Source organism: Chrysemys picta, chromosome 2 (genome assembly GCF_011386835.1).
Source record: "Chrysemys picta bellii isolate R12L10 chromosome 2, ASM1138683v2, whole genome shotgun sequence".
NCBI lineage: Eukaryota > Metazoa > Chordata > Testudines > Emydidae > Chrysemys > Chrysemys picta.
Window position 1 is genome coordinate 208,954,100 of NC_088792.1, and position 20,319 is coordinate 208,974,418.

At 44.1% G+C, this 20,319-nt stretch overlaps 1 protein-coding gene across 1 annotated transcript; it reads right to left on the reverse strand.

The window, feature by feature from the left end:
* Nucleotides 1–631: 631 nt before the first annotated feature.
* On the reverse strand, nt 632–18,545 carry TYMS (thymidylate synthetase). Its single transcript, XM_005300362.4, is given in 9 exon segments — nt 632–1,335; nt 2,008–2,079; nt 4,375–4,550; nt 9,031–9,132; nt 15,106–15,198; nt 15,201–15,251; nt 15,254–15,278; nt 16,910–16,983; nt 18,209–18,545. Coding segments are annotated over 9 exon segments (888 nt in total). The 5' UTR covers nt 18,366–18,545; the 3' UTR covers nt 632–1,197.
* Between the last annotated feature and the right edge of the window lie 1,774 nt (nt 18,546–20,319).

Consider the following 20,319-nt stretch of genomic DNA (forward strand, 5'->3'; position numbering starts at 1 on the left):
GTGGATTAAAAAAAAACACTTCAGATGCATGTTAGGTATAGAGCTATTCAGAGTTGTCCTATTGGTTGTGTGTTTGTAAGTTTGGGCCTTAATGAAAATACAAAAGTTTTTACTCAGCCACCATGTGTGTACATAAACTACCATGGCTTGGTAAGATGGGCAGCATCATGAAAGGACCAGAACGGGCCCTGATGTCACCTATAGCGGGGGTAGAGTTGACAGAGCTAGGTGTTATGCTTTATTTGTATCAAGACTTGTGACTAGACATTTGCCAATTCATCAAAATTGAAATCTGTGTCCAACAAACTTCTGTGGGAAGCCTGCCTGGCTTCTTGACAATTTGCTCACCTGCCCACCACCTTAACAGCCTGCCAAGGGGGAGCACAGCATTTGGGAGCCTGCAGTCCCCAGCTTCAGTGTAATCCACCAAGTACCCTGCCTGTGAGTCAGAACTTCCACAGCCCCCAGTCCAATTAGGAGAGTTAATGTTTTGATTTTTGTTCTGAAATTGAACAATGCTAAACCTTTGAAATCTCAAAATCCTCTGAAATGTACCTTGCTTTACTTGATACTAGTGTTACAAGCACAAATTCAGTACTAGACCTTAAAAAGATACAACACACTTTCCAAACACTATTAAAAATATTTATTCAAGTTTATTAAACATTCTTATCACCACTTTTCAAGCTTAAAAAAATCCTGCTATAACAAGTGTTTTGTTTAAATATTTACTAATACATAAGGGTAAGTAACTAATACAGAACAAGACTAAACACTTCTCACTGCTTAGGCTACAGTGCAGAACAAGGAAAAGCTTGAAATATTAACTTAAACCCCGTAACAACTTAAGGGGGGCTCCAGCCAATTCCTGAATGATTTATAGACAGTAGAAATATACAGCCCAGAGTCACCTTCCAACAGAGATCTCTGAACTCAAAGACCGACAGTAAACAGTACTAATTTTTTCTTTTACACCAAGATTTGGTTCAATGACACCTGCAGGAAGGCAACCTAACATACCTTTCTCATTAAAGAACTGTTAACCTGCTTCTGAACAGTCCGTGGTCTAGAGCAGGACCCCTTTCAAAGTTATTTAACTGTTTTAGCAACATTGAAGAGCATCGCATTGAGCTTAAGTACAGAGAAGGTAACATGCTTATGAAACAGACTCCTATCATGTTTAAAAAGTTAAGTGCATTAAACAGCCATCTCCATTTTAATAGCTGGATGTGGGTTATAGTCTTCAATCTGAAAGTCATCTACTTTGAAGTCACTGATATTTTCAATTTTACGAAGAATTTTGAGTTTTGGGAAAGGTCGTGGTTCCCTCTGAAGCTGAAATTAAAGAGAGTTTGACTTACATTTGTACAAGATTAGCGCTCAAAAGTAAAAAGAGAGTGCACAGTGAAAATTGATTACTTAGACAGCTCTTTTGGTTAGGTAGACCTCACCTGCCATAACATTCTCTGTCCTATCATAGTATGTAGATATTTGTGTGAAGACGGTGGAAAGATTGATATGAAGTGAACAAGTCTCTGTCAGAGACCAAAAAAAGTACAGTAGAGCCTTATCATTCAGAAGAATACCCACTAAGAATTACTGGTTTGCAAACTGATTATATAATGCATCAAAGTGCATTTTATTCGTTTAGTCAGTTATAGTTTTGTTGTGATAAGTATAAGGACACTAATATTTTGTAACAATAATGATAGAGATTAGAGTACAAATTCTTGCATCTTTGACTTGCAGAGAGATGTATACTAACTTGGACCAATAGAGTGGTTAATTCGATCAAAATTCTACAGTGTTTTCACTTGTAACCAGAGTTGAACATAGGTAAAGGGTTACAAGTGGAGAAGATATCAGAGGATCAGCAATGCAAATGAACATAGTATTTACAATGAAAGTACTAGATCTAAAAATGCAGGATTACCATCAGTTATTCAACCAGCTGTGGTAGATATATATCAAAAAGATAGCCAGGCTCCAGTCACCATGGATACTTACTTGAATTTTCAAAGGTTCAACATGATTCAGATATATATGAGCATCTCCTAGTGTGTGTATGAATTCACCAGGCTGAAGAAAAAGAGGAAAAAAATAAAGTCTTCACCCAAACAGGGTAGCACATTTCAGAACTGTATGACACTGCAATGCTTGTGCCAGAGGTTCCCAGCACCGCTGTTGCTGAAGCATAGCTCCTGCAACAGATTGTCTCGATAAGCTGTTTTCTTACAAGTTCAAATATTGTCTTTCCCTAAAGTAACCGATCATTATTTTAAGCTACTCTAAGCAGAATATGAAGTTCTACAACAAAGATTTTGCAACTGAGCACTCATTTATCTGTTAACACAAGTGGAAGGAGATGGGGGTAGTGAGAAATACAGCCGTCTCCATCTACCTTGAAGTGATAGGTTGCAAGTATTAACAGTGCTACAGTGATCCATGCTTCTAGCTCAAGATTAGAATACTGTAATGTATACTGTGGCACTTAATTCTGTTAAGAAACCAAAGCAACTCATTAAAAGGAGTTCCTTGCAGGATCACATGAAACCAGTGCACCATGATCTATCCTGACAAATTGAAGCCCTAAGGGTATGTCTACACTAAATCTGGGAGTCTGCCTCCTAGCCCAGGTAGACACACTCTCACTAGCATGCTAAAACTAGCAGAACGATTATTGTGGAAAAGACAGTGGCTCCGGTTAGCCACCTGAGCTCAGATGGGCTTGGACTCGGGCAGCTAGCTGGAGCCACCACCCATGCTACAATGCTATTTTTAGTGCACTAGCTTGAGCGGAGATGGCACAAGTCTGTCCACCCACGCTGGGAGGCATGTTCCCAGCAGCAATGTAGACATATCCAAAATGGCTTTGAACCTGCCTAGCTGAGAAACATGCCTCATTGTTGCCACAGTTATGGTATGCAGAAGCACTTGAAAGCCAGTCTTCTTGGTTTAAAACAGAGCTGCTAGTGGGATGTTTTCTGTAATGAGCCCTGAACTTTGGAATTCTCTTCCCAGCCTCTTGATCTGAAATAGCCCACATCTGTTGGCCTTCATGGCATGCTACAAATTGCAGCTATCCTCACATTTGGAAAAGGGCTGGTATTTTTTCTAACTGGGAACATTGACAGGTTGGTTTGTCTGCATTAACATTTCTTTCACTTATGGCAAAGGCATCTAGCGCCCTGGCTTAAGTCACACAAAATGCTTATCATTGCCTGACAATTTACCATCATCATTGGTTTAGGTCTAGTGCTTAGAGTTTACTGCTGCTGCAAGTATCTGCACTATTTTGCTGCAGTATTCTTAGCCATAGCATGTGATGAAATACTGGATCGTAAAAGCAGAGCTATTTACTTAATTTGTCTGTAGTGTTATTGCAGTGTTTAATGTTATGCAAAAATTCACAAGTCTTATATGAGTTTATGTTCTTTACTGCAGATCTCTTCCACAAAAAGTGTTTTGCTTTAAGAGGAGATATAATAGTTAAATGAAGTTGTGAAGGAGACATCAAACTTCATTTACTTTAATTGCCTGATATAAAACTTACACTAAGTCCTTACTTATTATAAAGCATGATTTTCTCCACTCACCCATTTCATCTCCTCTCCTCAATGCTAAAAATGGAAGCAGCAACTCCTGATCATAGCACCAGGAGGGGGTCAAAATCTCACAGTCTTTAAGAAGTGAGGAAGTCAGCTTTTAGAAGATAGAAAGACTAATGTATTTAAATTTAACAAATCTCTGCTCTACCAAGTCACAAGAATGCAGCTATCTTTGGTGAAAGACAACAGGTGGCTAACAGAAAAGAGCAGTACTACACAACCATTTACAGTCAGAAGTGAAAAATATCCAATTGAAACCATAGCAGGAATTTTAGGTAGGCAGATCACAATATGCAAATTGGAATCTGACAGCAACCAGAGAGTTAATTCTCTGTCTAGTCCAATAAAAAAAAAAGCTATGACATTTCTAATGGCTGGAAGTTGGTAGTACCTTGAAGATAGCTGTTTCAGTAGCACAAAAAGACACCCTATGGCATTTTTCATTGTCACCAGAAGGAAATGTGCTCAACTCAGATTTTTGGTAGATAAACTGGTGAAATAAGCCAGGACACATCTTAATTTTGACAATTATTTTTCACAAGATTTGGAGATTCTTTGATATAAGTGATCATTATGACATTTGTAGAGTTCTTATAGTGCAGGCCACCCCACTAACACATACATAAATACAATTCATCTACAGAGCCCGTTCCTGTACATATCTAAACTTTTGAATGTTGTGTTCTTTCCAATTCTTCCTACATAAATGTTTAATGTTTTAGTCCTCTGTTCAAACTATAAATATCTAAGCAAAAGGATACTATACCTTCAGGCCTGTGACATGGGCAATCATATATGTGAGCAGTGAATAGCTGGCGATATTGAAAGGCACCCCCAGTCCCATGTCTCCAGATCTCTGATACAACTGGCAAGACAGTTCACCATTTAGAACATAAAACTGGCACAGAGCGTGGCATGGAGGCAAAACCATTAGTGAAATATCTAAGGACATGCAAAACAGGAAGAGGAGGAGGGGGGAAAAAACAGTATTAAGACACCATGAAAGAGCAGAAAAAATATACATATGTATATAGAAATAAATATGCATACATACATCAAATAGCAATATTGAACCACATATTGTAGTTCTATTGCTTTTACTATTCATATTTTTTAAATCCTGCTATTACCACTACCAGATATTAATTGCTTGATTATGTAACTGCTATTGTTAACAGTAACTGGTTGGTGGACAGAGGAAAATCACATCTAGAAATTCCACTGGAAAAAAGGTTTTAGGCCCTCATACTGCAAAGACTTATGCACATGCTTAATTTTACTCACATAATTAGTCCTATTGATTTTATGAGATTATTCTCATGAGTAAAATTAAGCATGTGTCAAGTGTTTGCAGCATTCAGGGCTTTAGTCATTCAGCCTATGTTTTCCTTCTTAAACAAGTTCCTGCCTCTAATTTTTATTCTTTGTATTGCAATAGCACCTCAGAATCCATCATGGACCAGCACTACACAGACGGGGGGGAACATCCACTGCCTCAGAGAGTATAAGACAAAAAGTAACAGGTGGACAGAGACAAACGAGGGAGCACATGGGAACAATGAGACAATACTGATCAGCATGATAAGCAGCAGTCAGAGCACTCCTGCCACCTGCTGTAAATTTATTGCCCAATTATTACCCTAATTGTGAGCTTACATGTGAAAAGTGAAAGTTCCTAAAAATGTTATAATAACCTATTACAACAAATGTTGATGAGAAAAGATGCAAAAGGAAGACAGAAAGACAATTAGTCCAAACAAAAAGGCCTACTGATATAACTCAAGGACTGTGTTAACCTCATGCCTGGTAAACAAGAAGATTGTGGGACTGGAAATCCGTTTCCTTTTTTCTTCTGTCTAATAAGACTCTGGTTTCACTGGTCAAAACTGCATATTTTGCAACACTGCTGTAAGCCTGTGACCAGAGAGGCAGCTAAAAGCTATCATCTAAACAGCTTGATGCTGGAATAAATTTGTCAGGTCTTGGAATGGTTGATAAGACCATGTGCGGTGCCTTTCTCCAGCAGCGAACTTGCAAGTAAAAGTCAACACTAGAGATAGAACTCCATTTTCTATCCTTGTTGTTCTTTTCTCTCCCCTCTTGAGCGTTTGTCTTATTTTGTTTTCTAGGAAACAGGACTGGACTTCACCAACAACAGTGTTAACAACAGCTCCAGCCCATCTCAACTAACTTCTTCTCTCCCCCCCCCCCACCCCCCCAAAAAAAGACGGTTATCACCATCAAAGAGGCTGTTAGAAGGAAAACCCTCGTGTTTAACAACTCTCTCCAGCTAAAGGGACAGGAAACAAGGGATGTTGTTAAAATGGAAGCCTTATTTACTACTTTACATTTCAAATGCTTTAACTATTTTTCCTTCTTTTCTGTATCTTTAATAAAAAGGTTAAAAAGATTTTTAATGGTGCATTTGCCTTGATACAAGCAAGCTGCGATTTCTGTATACCAAACCTCTTTAAAACTGTTTAAGGTTGAACAGTTTCAGGGTCATGTTAACACCACTAGCTCTTTGGGCCCATTTATTCTATCTAAATCAGTAGTTCTCAAACTTTTGTACTGGTGACCCCTTTCACATAGCAAGCCTCTGAGTGCGACCCCCTTATACATTAAAAACAGTTTTTTAAAAATATATTTAACTCCATTATAAATGCTGGATACAAAGTGTGGTTTGGGGTGGAGGCTGACAGCTCACGACCCCCGATATAATAACCTCGCGACCCCCTGAGGGGTCCTGACCCCCCGTTTGAGAATCACTCACTCACTCATGCCCGTCACCCCAATCGGAGTATGGGCCGCCAACCACAGACCTCCAGAGTCCTCTATCCTGGACCATTTGCTCTAGCTGGTTCCAGGTATAACCCATTTTTATGCTATCAGCCTGAAGGTCGCGTTGCCAGGTGTTTCTTGGACGGCCTCTTTTCCACTTGCCTTGGGGGTTCCACCGCAATGCCTGTCTAGTGATGTTGGTTGGCTGCTTGCGTAGTGTGTGTCCTATCCAGCCCCACCTTCTCCTTCTAATTTCTTCCTCTGCTGGAAGTTGACGGGTCCTCTCCAAGAAGTAGATGTTGCTGATGGTGTCTGGCCAGCAGATCTGGCGCTCTCTTCATGTCCGGAATACAGCAACAGCTCTCCTGTCAACAATCGTCTCTGTCCAGCTTGCGTCCATCTTGTCTTGCTAATGCCTAGTAGGGTCAGGTTGTTGCTCCTCATCTCTGCTGCGACCTGCGCCGTCTTTCTTGACTCGTACATAGTCCTCACATTCCATGTACCGATGGTAATCCTCCTAGTTGCAAGAAGGGTAATCGGCTTTGTGGCTTCCTCACGACTTTAACCACCCAGCATCATGCGTCTTCGAGTTGAAGGCCCTTCTTTTTCCAGGCTAAAAGTCTCTGTTATCTCTATTGTTGGCATTTCTGTAGCAAATTAATTTTTTACGGGGTGGAGTTGCTAGCCCCATGCCCAACCCTCCTCCTTTATCCTGACTTGGGACAGGCAGATGGCCCCAAAGGACCTCTCTGGTGGAGTTCCAGTTTGAGAATCCCTGATCTAAATTAATACAATATGCCTACTTCTTCTCACATTTGCGTAGACATCACAGCAAAGGAGAGTTGTAAGGAGGAATTTAAAGGAGTACAATGAAGTGGTTTTGTGGATGTTTATGTGCAGCTCTTCCTATGCATGAGGGGCAGAATGGAAGAAAGCATGAAGGTACTTTTTAGAAAACTGAACAAGTGGGTGATAAAGGCTGATGTCACTGGCAAGGTGGAAGTGGGAGTCAACATCTTGGCAGGGTATGAGAGATGATAGGTAGCATGAGGATAGGCTGTGAAGGGCCCTGACGGTAAAGGCAAGTAGATTATGTTTGAGGCGATGGAGAAAGAAGGGATGCAAAAGAGGGTGATATCGTCAAACAAACTAGGACAATCATCTTTGCAGAAGTATTTTGAATGGCTATAAGCGGGGTGAGACTGTATTTGTCAAGGTCAGAGAAGAGAATGTTGCAGGAGTCAAAATCATGGGAGACTAGATGAGTGAACTCTGTGGACAGAGAAAGAAGATGTATAGAGATGTTAGGCGGAAGGATCAACAAGATTTAGACCAGCAGGGCCCAAACTTACTAGTTCATGTACCATCTTCTTTAAAAAAGGCTGTGAAGTGAACTGATGGAATATATGATGCACCACAGTTAGGGAAACCATGATTTAGACACAACCTGAATGTTAGAATCTAGAGAAATGGTCAAGTTAAAGAAGCCAAGTGACAGAGAAGATAATGGTGTCCACTGACTGAGAAAAAAGGGAATAATTGCGGAGGGAAGATTAAGAACCCTGTTTCGGCTTTGTTGATCTTAAACTGATATCTGGACATCATAGATTCATAGACTCTAGGACTGGAAGGGACCTCGAGAGGTCATCGAGTCCAGTCCCCTGCCCTCAAGGCAGGACCAAATACTGTCTAGACCATCCCTGATAGACATTTATCTCACCTACTTTTAAGTATCTCCAGAGATGGAGATTCCACAACCTCCCTAGGCAGTTTATTCCAATGTTTAACCACCCTGACAGTTAGGAACGTTTTCCTAATGTCCAACCTAAACCTCCCTTGCTGCAGTTTAAGCCCAGGTGTCACCCTCCTTTGACCTGCCTGATCCCTATTAACCTTCCACCTACCATACAGTTGCCCTTTAATGGGAACCTTTCCCCAGGATGCCTTTTTGGAAACTGTCTCTTTAACTATAGTAGGGAAAACAGCTAAAACGATCATTTTGAGCTTGTTGGCATCTCCCGCTCTTCTAGCTGGCGAGTACCTTTAATTCCTAAAGTTCTTAAACAGGCTCCTATCTTCAGAAAAGATTCTAACAACGAAAAAGAGCACTGTATTTTTTTAAGTTTTGTTTTCTTCCCTCCCTTCCCAAGTTTTAGTATAATCCTATAATTTAATACAAAGTAAAAAAACCCAGCTGCTTGATTATATTTTTCAATTCTGAGCTTTCTTAAAAAACAAGTTAAAAAAACATTTATTATCCGCAAAGCATCTTTGAATAGTGACTGTATGTAGAGGGCAGTGATAATCATGTATTTCCATTTGTGCTAAGACAAAAAAGGTTTGAAATCATACAGGATGTTTTGGGGCCTGAATATCCTCTCACATCAGTGAGAATCATCAGAAATAGGAGAATCCAGGTTATAATTCACCCAACCATTTATAGAACATGAAATCACATATCAGCTGTGTAAGCTCGCCTTTTCTTGCAGCAAAAATGTAACCACCACCAGAGCTGGCTGTAGACACAGGATCTAGTAATTATGCAAGCTTTCAGGACTAAATGAGCACCAATGAAATAGCTGAGCATGCAACTTGGTAAGGTGTAACTACATTCATTTCACATACACACACACTTCTGTACCTTTGGGATTCCAAGCACACATGATGATTCTTCTGTCATCTGGATTGTTTTTGATTGTGTCGATTACATTCTGCAGCTGGTCCACTCCCTGGCCTGAGTAATCTGAAGAAAGTTACCAAACAAAATTTAAATAAGGGTATGTCTACATTATGAAATTAGGTCGATTTTATGGAAGTCGATCTTTAAAAAGCAATTTTATACAGTCGATTGTGTATGTCCCCACTAAGCGCATTAAGTCGGCGGAGTGCGTCCTCAGTACCATGGCTAGCATTCACTCACAGAGCGGTGCACTGTGGGTAGCTATCCCTGTCCCTGCAGTCTCCGCTGCCCATTGGAATTCTGGGTCAAGCTCCCAATGCCTGATGGGGCAAAAACATTGTCGCGGGTGGTTTTGGGTACGTCGTCAGTCTCCCCTCCCTCCCTCCGTGAAAGCAACAGCAGACAATCATTTTGTGCCTTTTTTCCTGGGTTACCCATGCAGATGCCATAGCATGGCAAGCATGGAGCCTGCTGAGCTCACCGCTGCTGTTGTAAGCATAGTAAACACCTCATGCATTATCCTGCAGTATGTGCAGAACCTGGCTAGGAGCCACCAGCACGAGGACGATTGTGAGGAGGACATGGACACAGATGTTCCTGAAAGCACGGGATTTGGCAATTGGGGCATCATGGATACAGTGGAATGCCAATTCTGGGCCCGGCAAACAAGCACAGACTGGTGGAACCGCATAGCGTTGCAGGTATGAGATGATTCCCAGTGACTGCGAAACTTTCGTATGCGTAAGACCACTTTCCTAGAACTTTGTGAGTTGCTTTCCCCCGCCCTCAAGCGCAGGAATACCAAGATGAGAGCTGCCCTGACAGCTGAGAAGCAAATGGCGATAGCCTTGTGGAAGCTTGCAATGCCTGACTGCTATCGGTCAGTCAGGAATCAATTTGGCGTGGGCAAATCTACTGCGGGGGCTGCTATGATCCAAGTAGCCAAGGCAATCACTAACCTTCTACTAGCAAGGGTAGTGACTCTGGGATATGTGCAGGTCATAGTGGATGGCTTTGCTGCAATGGGGTTCCCTAACTGTGATGGGGCGGTAGGCGGAATGCATATCCTTATCTTGGCACTGGACCACCTTGGCAGCCACTACGTAAACTGTAAGGGGTACTTCTCAATGGTGCTGCAAGCACTGGTGGATCACAAGGGACGTTTCACCAACATCAATGTGGGATGGCCGGGAAAGGTGCATTACGTTCGCATCTTTAGGAACTCCAGGCTGTTTGAACAGCTGCAAGAAGGGACTTACTTCCCATACCAGAAAATTACTGTTGGGGATGTTGAAATGCCAATAGTTATCCTTGGAGACCCAGCCTACCCCTTGCTCCCATGGCTCATGAAGCCATACACAGGCAGCCTGGACAGTAGTAAGGAGCAGTTCAACTATAGGCTGAGCAAGTGCAAAATGGTGGTAGAATGTGTCTTTGGACGGTTAAAAGCTCGCTGGTGCTGTTTGCTGACTAGGTTAGACCTCAGCGCAACCAACATTCCCATTGTTATTGCTGCTTGCTGTGTGCTCCATAATATCTGTGAGAGTAAGGGGGAGACGTTTATGGTGGGGTGAGAGGTTGAGGCAAATTGCCTGACCACCAATTTTGAGCAGCCAGACACCAGGGCGATTAGAAGAGCACAGCTAGGCATGCTGCGCATCTGAGAGGCTTTGAAAACCAGTTTCATGACTGGCCAGGCTACGGTGTGACAGTTGTGTGTGTTTCTCCTTGATGCAAACCCGCCCCCTTTGTTGATTTTAATTCCCTGTAAGCCAACCACCCTCCCCACTTCGATCACAGCTGACAAAGGAAATAAAGTCACTATTGTTTTGAAACCATGCATTCTTTCTTTATTAATTAAAAAAATTGAGATAACTGACAAGATAGCCCGGGTGGGGTGGGAGAGTAGGGGAGGACAAGGCCACATTGCTTATTGTAGCCACACTACAAATCAAAACTGTTTGAATAATAACCTTCTGTTGCTTGGGCCATCCTCTGGAGTGGAGTGGCTGGGTGCCCGGAGCATTCCCCTCCCCCCCCGCGTTCTTGGGGGTGAGGAGGATATGGAACTTGGGGAGGAGGGCAGGCAGTTATACAGTGGATGCAGTGGCAGTCTGTGCTCTTGTTGCTTTTCCTGCAGCTCCACCAGATGCCTGAGCATGTCCATTTGCTCCCCCATTAGCCTCGGTATTGCCTCCTACCTCTTCTCATCATGCTCACTGTATGCTTTCCTGGCCTCTGTCACTGTATGTCTTCAGGCATTCAGCTGTGCCCTAAGAGTGTGGGAGGACTGCATGAGCTTGGAAAACGTCATTGCGAGTGCGGGTTTTTTTGCCTTCTAATCTGCGATAACCTCTGGGACGGAGCGGATAGGGGGAGCGTAGAAATATTTGCACCTGCGGGGGGATAAAAAGGGAGAGTACAATTTAAGAAGATACATTTCTGAGAACAAAAGGGAGACTCTTTCACAGTGAATCAAGCAATTCACAGCAGACAGCACATGTGCTTTAGGTACAAGGTTGCATTTTGCCTTTTGTATTGAGCGCCTGCCGGTATGGTGACACATCACACACGACTGGGCAACAGAATTTGGTTTCCAAGCAGCTACGGTAAGTCAAAGGGTACACGAGGTTGGCTTCTTCCGCCTTCATAACATGTGTGAATGGTTTCAAACTGCAGTGCCCTCCTTTCCCAAAGCAAGCAATGCCGGTTGGGTTTGCCATTTAAAAGGAGGGGCTGCGGTTTTCAGGTGGATGTGCAGCACACCCCTCCCCCCACCCCACCGCATGGCTATTCTCAGGGATGATCCCTTTTAGCCAAGTGCAAACAGCCCAGCATGAACGGGGTCCTTTTACTGTTCCCTTACAAAAATTCCCCTATTTCAACCAGGTGACCATGAATGATATCACTCTCCTGAGGCTAACACAGAAAGATATAGACCAAATGTTGCTTGAATACGACCAAAACCCAGGACCATTCTCTGCCATGCTTTGTGCTGCAATGATTTCAGACTACTTGTTACTGGCTTGGCGTGGTAAAGTGTCCTACCACGGAGGACAAAATAAGGCAGCCCTCCCAGAAACCTTCTGCAAAGGCTTTCAGAGTACCTCCAGGAGAGCTTTATGGAGATGTCCCTGGAGGATTCCCACCCCATCCCCAGACACGTTAACAGACTTTTCCAGTAGCTGTATTGGCCGCTAATGCATCCCAAGTCTTCAGGGCAAATCAAACATTAAACATTGCTTCTAAACCCTGTAGTGCAATTACAAATGTGCACTCACCAGAGGTGCCTTCTCCAGGTTCAGGGTCCAGGAACCCGCCTTGGGAGGGTATTGGCTCCAGGGTGATGAAAAGGTCCTGGCTGACAGGGAGAACACATTCTCCGCTTGCCTGCTGCACATTCTCCTCCTCATCATCATCCACAAAATCCTCCTCCTTCTTGCGTGAGACTCCCCCCTTGCAGGTGTCCATGAACAGTGGTAAGGTAGTGGTAGGGTTCCCCCTCTAGAATGCCATGCAGCTGATCATAGAAGCAGCATGTATGGGGCTCTGACCCGGAGCAACCGTTTGTCTCCTTTGTTTTTTGGTAAGCTTGCCTGAGCTCCTTAACTTTCAGGCAGCACTGCTGTGTGTCCCTGTTGTAGCCTCTGTCCATCATGCCCTTTGCGATTTTGGCATATATATTAGCATTTCTTCTTTTGATCGGAGTTCTGCCTGCACAGATTCTTCTCCCCATACAGCAATCAGATCCAGTGTCTCCCGTTAGCTCCATGCTGGAGCTCGTTTGCGATTCTGGGGGGACTGCTTGGTCACCTGTGCTGCTGAGCTCGCCACGCTGACCAAACGGGAAATGAAATTCAAAATTTCCCGGTGCTTTTCCTGTGTACCTGGCTAGTGCATCGGAGTTGAAAGTGCTGTCCAGAGTGGTCACATTGGTGCACTCTGGGATAGCTCCCAGAGGCTAATAATGTCGATTTGCATCCGCACTACCCAAATTGACTCAGCGAGGTCGATTTTAGTGCTACCCCTTCGCTGGGGAGGAGTACAGCAGTTGATTTTAAGAGCCCTTTAGGTCGATGGAACGGGGTTGGTTGGGTAGATACATTGCTTATAAAATCGACCTAACGTGGCTAAATTCGACCTAACCTCGTAGTGTAGACCAGGGCTAAGTCAGACAGCCTAAGGTTGTTTTGACAATAGCTTAGAGCTGCCCCCAAAAATACTTTTGAAAGCCAAGCCCACACCCTTCAGGAAAATTACACTAATTGTGCCCTCTTCTGATCCCACCTTGGGTTGTTAAAGGCTTATACCTTAATACATTTTCTGAGCCTTCCCCCTCTCTCTTCTGGGTAGTCCTTTTGGGGCCCCAGATGAGTGCTCCAAGCTTTGGGAAATTCTTGCATGCTTTGAGACGTGAAATAGTTATTGTTGACACTTAAAGCATCATCACTGGCATCGGGGTTAGTACCCACTGAAATGGGGTCATAGATACCTCAGAGCTATTCTTTCACTCTCTCTGCAAATTCACATAAGTGTCTGCATCCTTACACCCCAAGGCCAGGTCTACATTTAAAACGTACATGAACATGGTTATGGCACTCAGGGGTGTGGATTTTTCACACCTCTGAGTGCTGTAACTATGCAAACTAACCCCCAGTGTAGACACAGTTAGATTGATGAAAGAATGCTTCTGTTGACCTAGCTATCATCGCTTGGGGAGATGGGAGTTCCTACAGCAATGGAAAACCCCGTTCCATCGCTGTAGTCTGCAGCCACACTTTGCGGCTACAGTGGCATAGCTACAGCACTGTTGCTATGCTGCTATAGTGTCCACAGTGTAGACACGGCCCATGTTTGAACATTTTCTTCTCAAGCACAGCAGCTAAAATTTTAAATTGAAAGCTGAGACCTTGGAGAATAATTGAGAGGTCTGTCTGTATATCTGACAGTGGGTGTTAGAGTCTTCGAGAGTTTAAATAGAGTGGAACTAACATGCTATTTTTAATCACCTTAATGTTCTGTGTTTGGGAATGCACAAAAGCCAGATTTCAATGGGGAACAAAATGCTACAAACTATTAGTTCATATCATGACAACTGTTAAACCTCCTCAATTAAATAATTTCTGTATCATTTTAAACAAAGGCTTAGCCTTTACATGGGAAATCAAAGGTACTTAACCCAAGAGAAATTTAAAGAACAAATGAAATATGAGGCCAGGGGGCCATAAAAACAATTTTGGTTACTTGGTGCTGATCATTTGTATTTTACTGGCCTGCTATCCAATAGACTGACTACCTGCCTTTTCTTTGTCCTATACCAACATATGATATGTGGAGATTGTTCTGGTATAACAGTTCTCTCTCTTTAAAAAAAGAAATTATGCCCCAGTTGATAGTGTGAAGTACTGTAGTTCTTCTTTACATTTTTACTTGCCTTTTTAGATGGAGAAAATACTTTTGATGGTTGTATAAAACATTAGTTCACCACTCCCAACATCATTCTGAAAGCTAAGCGTGGGAGAGTCATGATTTTCCAATGATACTTTCTGTAAACAGCACAAATTAAGGTGCTAATTATACAAATTAATAATAGCAGCTCTCTGAAATGAGTGATTTTAGTGTAGTTTAAAAAAAAAAAAGTGTCTTGTTACAATTGGCACCTTTGCTGGCAGCCTCAGCAGAGAGGCAAAGAACTAAATGGGTATGGAAACCAAAATATCCTCGCACCTGCAGGTGATCATACCAGCACATTAGCAGAACAGTGTACTGCCTATGATTCACCTGTTCTACAAATATGCAGTATTGCAGGCAGTAGCCTATTTCATAATGGTAGGCTTTCCAAAAAGCTCAGTATAACCTCCTAAAAAGATCTACTTACTCTGGCTCTCAGTTTCCATTATAAATGTCCTCGTTATAATCTTTCCATGCCTCCATAACCTCCTGAAAGTGAGGTACCACAGTAATCCTGTCAGTCTCACTAAGCACTGGAGATAAAATCTCTAGTTTTCCCCTCTTGAAGTTATCTACTTTCCTCACCTGTATTCATATCTTTGTATTCAGCTCCAAAGTGTCTCCACTGGAAACCATATACTGGTCCCAAATCCCCTTCTGTTCTGTCAGTGAACCTTGTTTATCCAAGAATTCACGTGATCCATTGGCATCCCAAATCTTCACTCCTTTGCAGAGAGCTCTTTAGCATTTGTTGAACCCTATATGGTGAAAGAAATACAAAAGCAATTCTACCTGCCCAGATAAAGAGCTAGACTTTAAATGGTGGTCCTAAATTATACTATAGTTTGGGGATTAAGCCTCAGGATCTGGCTCCTGTACATGCACACACAATAAAACTACGTTATAAACAATATATTACTGAGAATTGAATTATACTGCTCTAGTCATCTAATTAATTCACCTCTAGCCTTGTATACTGTAGGCCAATGGAGGTTGAAGGCTAAATGTGATCGCATACCGTTGCTTGTGCACAGGCACTTCAGAAAACAAGGTTTTACTTTTTGATTGATATAACAACAAACAACAACAACAACAACAAAACTTGTTCCATGTCTGTACAATTCTGCTACTCCTGATGCACCTGCTGTCAGCCTTTGTGAACTAGCTTACAAGTCATTTTGGGAGAAAAAGGTTATGCAATCCCTCCTCTCTTCCTTGCTTTTTCTGTTGTCTTGAAGCTTAAATTACATGCTCCTGAGAGATGCCAATTAGAAATAGCCTGAAGTTCTGTTTACTCACTGAGCAGATGGTAGGCTCCCATATTCTACTCTGCCACTTTGTATAAAAACTAGAGATGAGAGTAAGAAAACAAATCCCCTGAGTTTAAAATAGCACTGAAAGCGAATAGAGACTTAAATATTCTCTGCTACCAAAACACATCTACAGTCTCAGAGTACAGCACTGTGCTGGTTGACATTTGAAAGGTTCTAGTGCTTACAGTTGAAAAGATAAGCCTTCATTTTCTTTTCTTTTTTAAATGTTCTTCAATAAACTGATATCTGGCTAAGTTGATTTTTCAAGTCCCGATGTACCAGGATTTAATCAAATGCTACTCATAACTGCATCAGGGAACATCTATAGGGCAACACACCATCTTAGCACTTGTCTACACAATTTTTACCAGTATAAGCTATGCTTGTTAGAGGTGTGAGTGTCTATTAGAAGTGTGTGTGTGGGGGGGGGGGGGTTTGCCAATAGTTGTATTGGTAAAAAGCCTAGGATAGATGCAGTTATACCATAGAATATCAGGGTTGGAAGGGACCTCAGGAGGTCATCTAGTCCAACCCCCTGCTCAAAGAAGGACCAAGCCCCAGACAGATTTTTGACCCAGATCCCTAAATGGCCCCCTCAAGGATTGCACTCACAACGGCCAACGCTCAAACCACTGAGCTACACCTACCACCCACCCAGTGCCTTATACTGGAGTATCTCATTTTGGTTACAGAACAGGAATAAGCTATACCAGTATAAAAGCATTCACACAGGGTTTTCCTATTTTAACTACAGCGGTATAGTTTAAGGAGCAAAACTTTCTAGTGTACACAAGTCCTTCATCACTTCACAATATTTCACTAAAAAGAAGCAAGGTAAGATTTAACCAATATTCCCACCAGATTGTACTAGCGCCTTAACCAAAATTAATAACATGTTTTGAAGATAATGGACTTATTTATAAGTTGGAAAAATACTAGAATGTCATAACTTGTTTATTCCCTGTATGAATGGAAACCTCTGTAAGTGCTTCAAATACACTAGTCCATAGTATGATATATTATATAGACTGCACTATCAATGCACATAACTACATTTAAACAACCATGCATCATACCTTGATAAACCATAGCAGCTCTTCCAGCACTCCCTTCCAGAACACTCGTTTTGTCGTCAGCAAAGGAAACTGATCTGAAACAGAGTTTTAAAGGGTCAAAGCAGCAAAGTCAATTCTCACTTATCAAATACCATGGATTGCTTTTCACTTATAAATACCAAAAGCGTTAAAGCTTAGATATTGATCTGTTGTGCATTATGTACTATCACAATAAGAGCCTAGTTCATTGGAGCACTCGTTTAGAACTTAGTACAGCACTGTAATAGTCAGCAAAGCATGCAGTGATGAGTGTAAATTCCACTACTGCTTTGCTAGGGCAAGGAACACAGGCACCCAACCTTATTCCTAAAAAATGGTCTCCGGGGCCAAGTACATTGCCAGATAAAGACAGAGATTAATTAGAAATGGATCATTCATAAAACTCAACCATGGGGTGCAATTAAGAGCCTATGGCAAGGTAAAATATGCATACATGCAGTTGAATTCAGAGGCTAGAGATAAAGTTCTGGTCAAGCCTACTTTACTAACGTGGAGGTGAATCAGACCTAGGATACTTGACAGACAGGGTGTTGGTAAAACTGTCTCAGGAGGTTAGCCTGGATCAGGCCTATCCTCTTCTCTTGTTTTTTCTCCATAAGACAACTATGGGGGACAGATGCAAGGGGACTCAGCCACCCCCCACCTAGGGCAATAAAAAAAAAAGGAGAGGCGCAGATGGGTTTAGGGACCTTATCTGTAAAGAAGTAGGACAACTGGAGGCTCTTCCCTGTAGGTGGGAGTTACACCTGCCCATATCTGGATTACCCCCACACAATCCCTGCCTATAAAGATGGGGTCTAGACCAGAGCAGAGTTCAGCAGTGGCAGCAGAGGAAAGGACCAAGGCACAATGGCCTCCCCTTCCCTGGAAGAATGATAGAGGCGGTCACCCAGAAGACAACAGGAGGGGGTTGAGCCCCACTCCCTCAGAGGCCCATGACAAGTTGTGGGGGAGTGGTGCAGCCAAGAGTGGGGCAAACAGCAATGGGGGTGGGGAGTCTGGGGGCAAGAGGAGATGGATGTTGGCAGCCAGCTCAGGGAGGATGTGAAGCTCTTGGCAGGTCTGCCAGTCACGAGGCCGGGGGGCAGCTGATGGGATGTGGTGAGGGACTGGAGGGGCACATGGGGTGGAGGTCTGGAGAGGGGGATGGGGGGAGGGGTTCTGTGGAGGGGGCCCAAAGGAGGGGGAGGCTGCGGGGAGCGGGCCGTGAAGTCCCCGCCATGAGAGTGGCTCTGGGGCGGGCCGGGTCGGCGCAGTCACCTCTCAGGCTGTACCGCGCCTGCAGTCCGAACGCGGAGATGGTGCCGGTCCCGGTCCGATCCTCCTTCCGGTGGCCGCGCTGCAGGACGTGCTCGACCTGCCCCAGGTACTGCAGCTCCCCGTGCGGCGGGGACGCCGGGCGCTGCTGCTCGGGCATGGCGGGACTGGCCGGAGCTGGCTGGCGCTCCGGACCCGCTCTTCGAATTGGCGCCAGCCCCGGCCCGCCAGGCGCCAGCCAATCGTAGGGCCGGGCGCGCGCGGAAGGCGCCTTGGGGGCCCGCCCCGGTCCTGTCTCGTTTCTGCCCGCGCGGCCCCCTTCCTTCCCCTCCCCGCTCCGCCCGCCCGCCCAGCTGAGGAGGCGCCGCGCGCCCTCCTGGTGTCTCAGTGTGGGCAGGGCTGGGGGCTGGGACCTCCCCATGGCCGTGAGGAAAGGGGGTTGGCTGCCTGGCTGCAGCGCGGGCCCTGGGGCGGGGAGCTGAATAGCTCGGTGCCCAGGGACCCCTGCCCGCGCAGACACCAGGGCTGCAGAAGTCTGTGCGTGGGGTCAGAGCAGATCATCATCATCATGGGCCTTCCCCACTTTAAAATCTGTGATTGTACCTGGCGCAGGGCAGCCAAGCAGCCCAGGAAAAGGGGGGACTCCAGGAGTGGGTTTCTTCTTGGACCCAGCCCTAGGGGTGTGTGCGGGGATGTCCTCTCTCTCTCTCTCTCTCTCTGTAACTACTTTGTGAAACAAAAGAAGCATATTTAGATTCAATTCTTCCTCTAGAACTGGAGTTGATAATGGCCTATGTAGTCTTATGGCGCTGATTATTCCCCTTCGGATTTTCCATTAACTCAAATTGATGCTCAGCCAGGTATATCTACAGTAGCCCATGACCATTATTTATTTCAATGAAATTATTAGATTTATGTTTTTACCACTTTCGCTAAAATCCTCAGCATAAAACATTTTCATAGTGGTGGTTCCTCTCTGCTGGTTAGGAAGTGACTGCCATAATTGCCTTCCTGATCCACTTTGTGAGAGTTGTTTAAAGTGTTTAGGACAACTACAACCTCCCTGTTTAGAGAGGCAATCGTTTTACATTGTTGTTCCCATGCCCAGTGCCGAAACAAGGGCAAGGCGAGTGAGGCACTTGCCTTGGGCGCACAAAGCGGAGGGGCGCAGCTCTACTGCCCAAGTGGGGCGGAGGAAAAAAAAAAAAAGCTGCGATCAGCGGCACTTTGGCGGCAGCTCTACCACCGCCGCTTCTTCTGCGGCAATTGCTGCCGCCGCTTCATTCATTATTCGGTGGCAATTGGGCGACGGGTCCTTCTCTCCGACAGGGACTCAGCGACCTGCCGCTGAATTGCTGCCGAAAAATGAATGAAGCGGCAGAGGCAATTCGGCAGCAGCTCCTTTCCTTCGAGAGGGACTCAGGGACCCGCCGCCGAATTGCCGAAGAGCCTGGAGCCGGCCCTTGCCTTGGGCACAAAAATTCTTTGTTGTGGGTATTACAAACATACCTTTTGTAACAAGAATCTTTTCAGGTCTCTGTGGAAATTTCAACCTTGTCATGCATTTGAAGTCCCCTTTCTGTATGTATGTAACATCTGACACTTTCTTATGTACAGTACAGTAATCAGTAGACTCGGTTCATCTAGAGACATGGAAAGGGAGAATTGCTGTCAAGTCTAGGAATAAGTACAGAGAAGGGTCATAAGGTTCCCCTCTCTTAAAACTCACAGGAAGACAATGTTACCACACAAGACAGCCAGGGAAGCAGAAAGTTTGGAAACTTACAGGGCATTGAAAACAGATGAAGAAAAGAGGAAAATAGATGCCTCCCTCTGTATTGCAAAGTAATGCATGTTGGAAAGCATAATTCCAACTATACATACAAAATGATGGGGTATAAGTTAGCTGGGATATAAGAAAGAGATTGTGGGTGGTGTGTGATTTAGTTGGAAATTGGTCCTGCTTTGAGCAGGGGGTTGGACTAGATGACCTCCTGAGGTCTCTTCCAACCCTGATATTCTATGAACCCCCCATTCTGGGAGGCTAGCCTCCTGCCCTGCCCTTTCCATCTGAGGCCCTGTCCCCTCACTGTCACTAGAATCATAGAATGTCA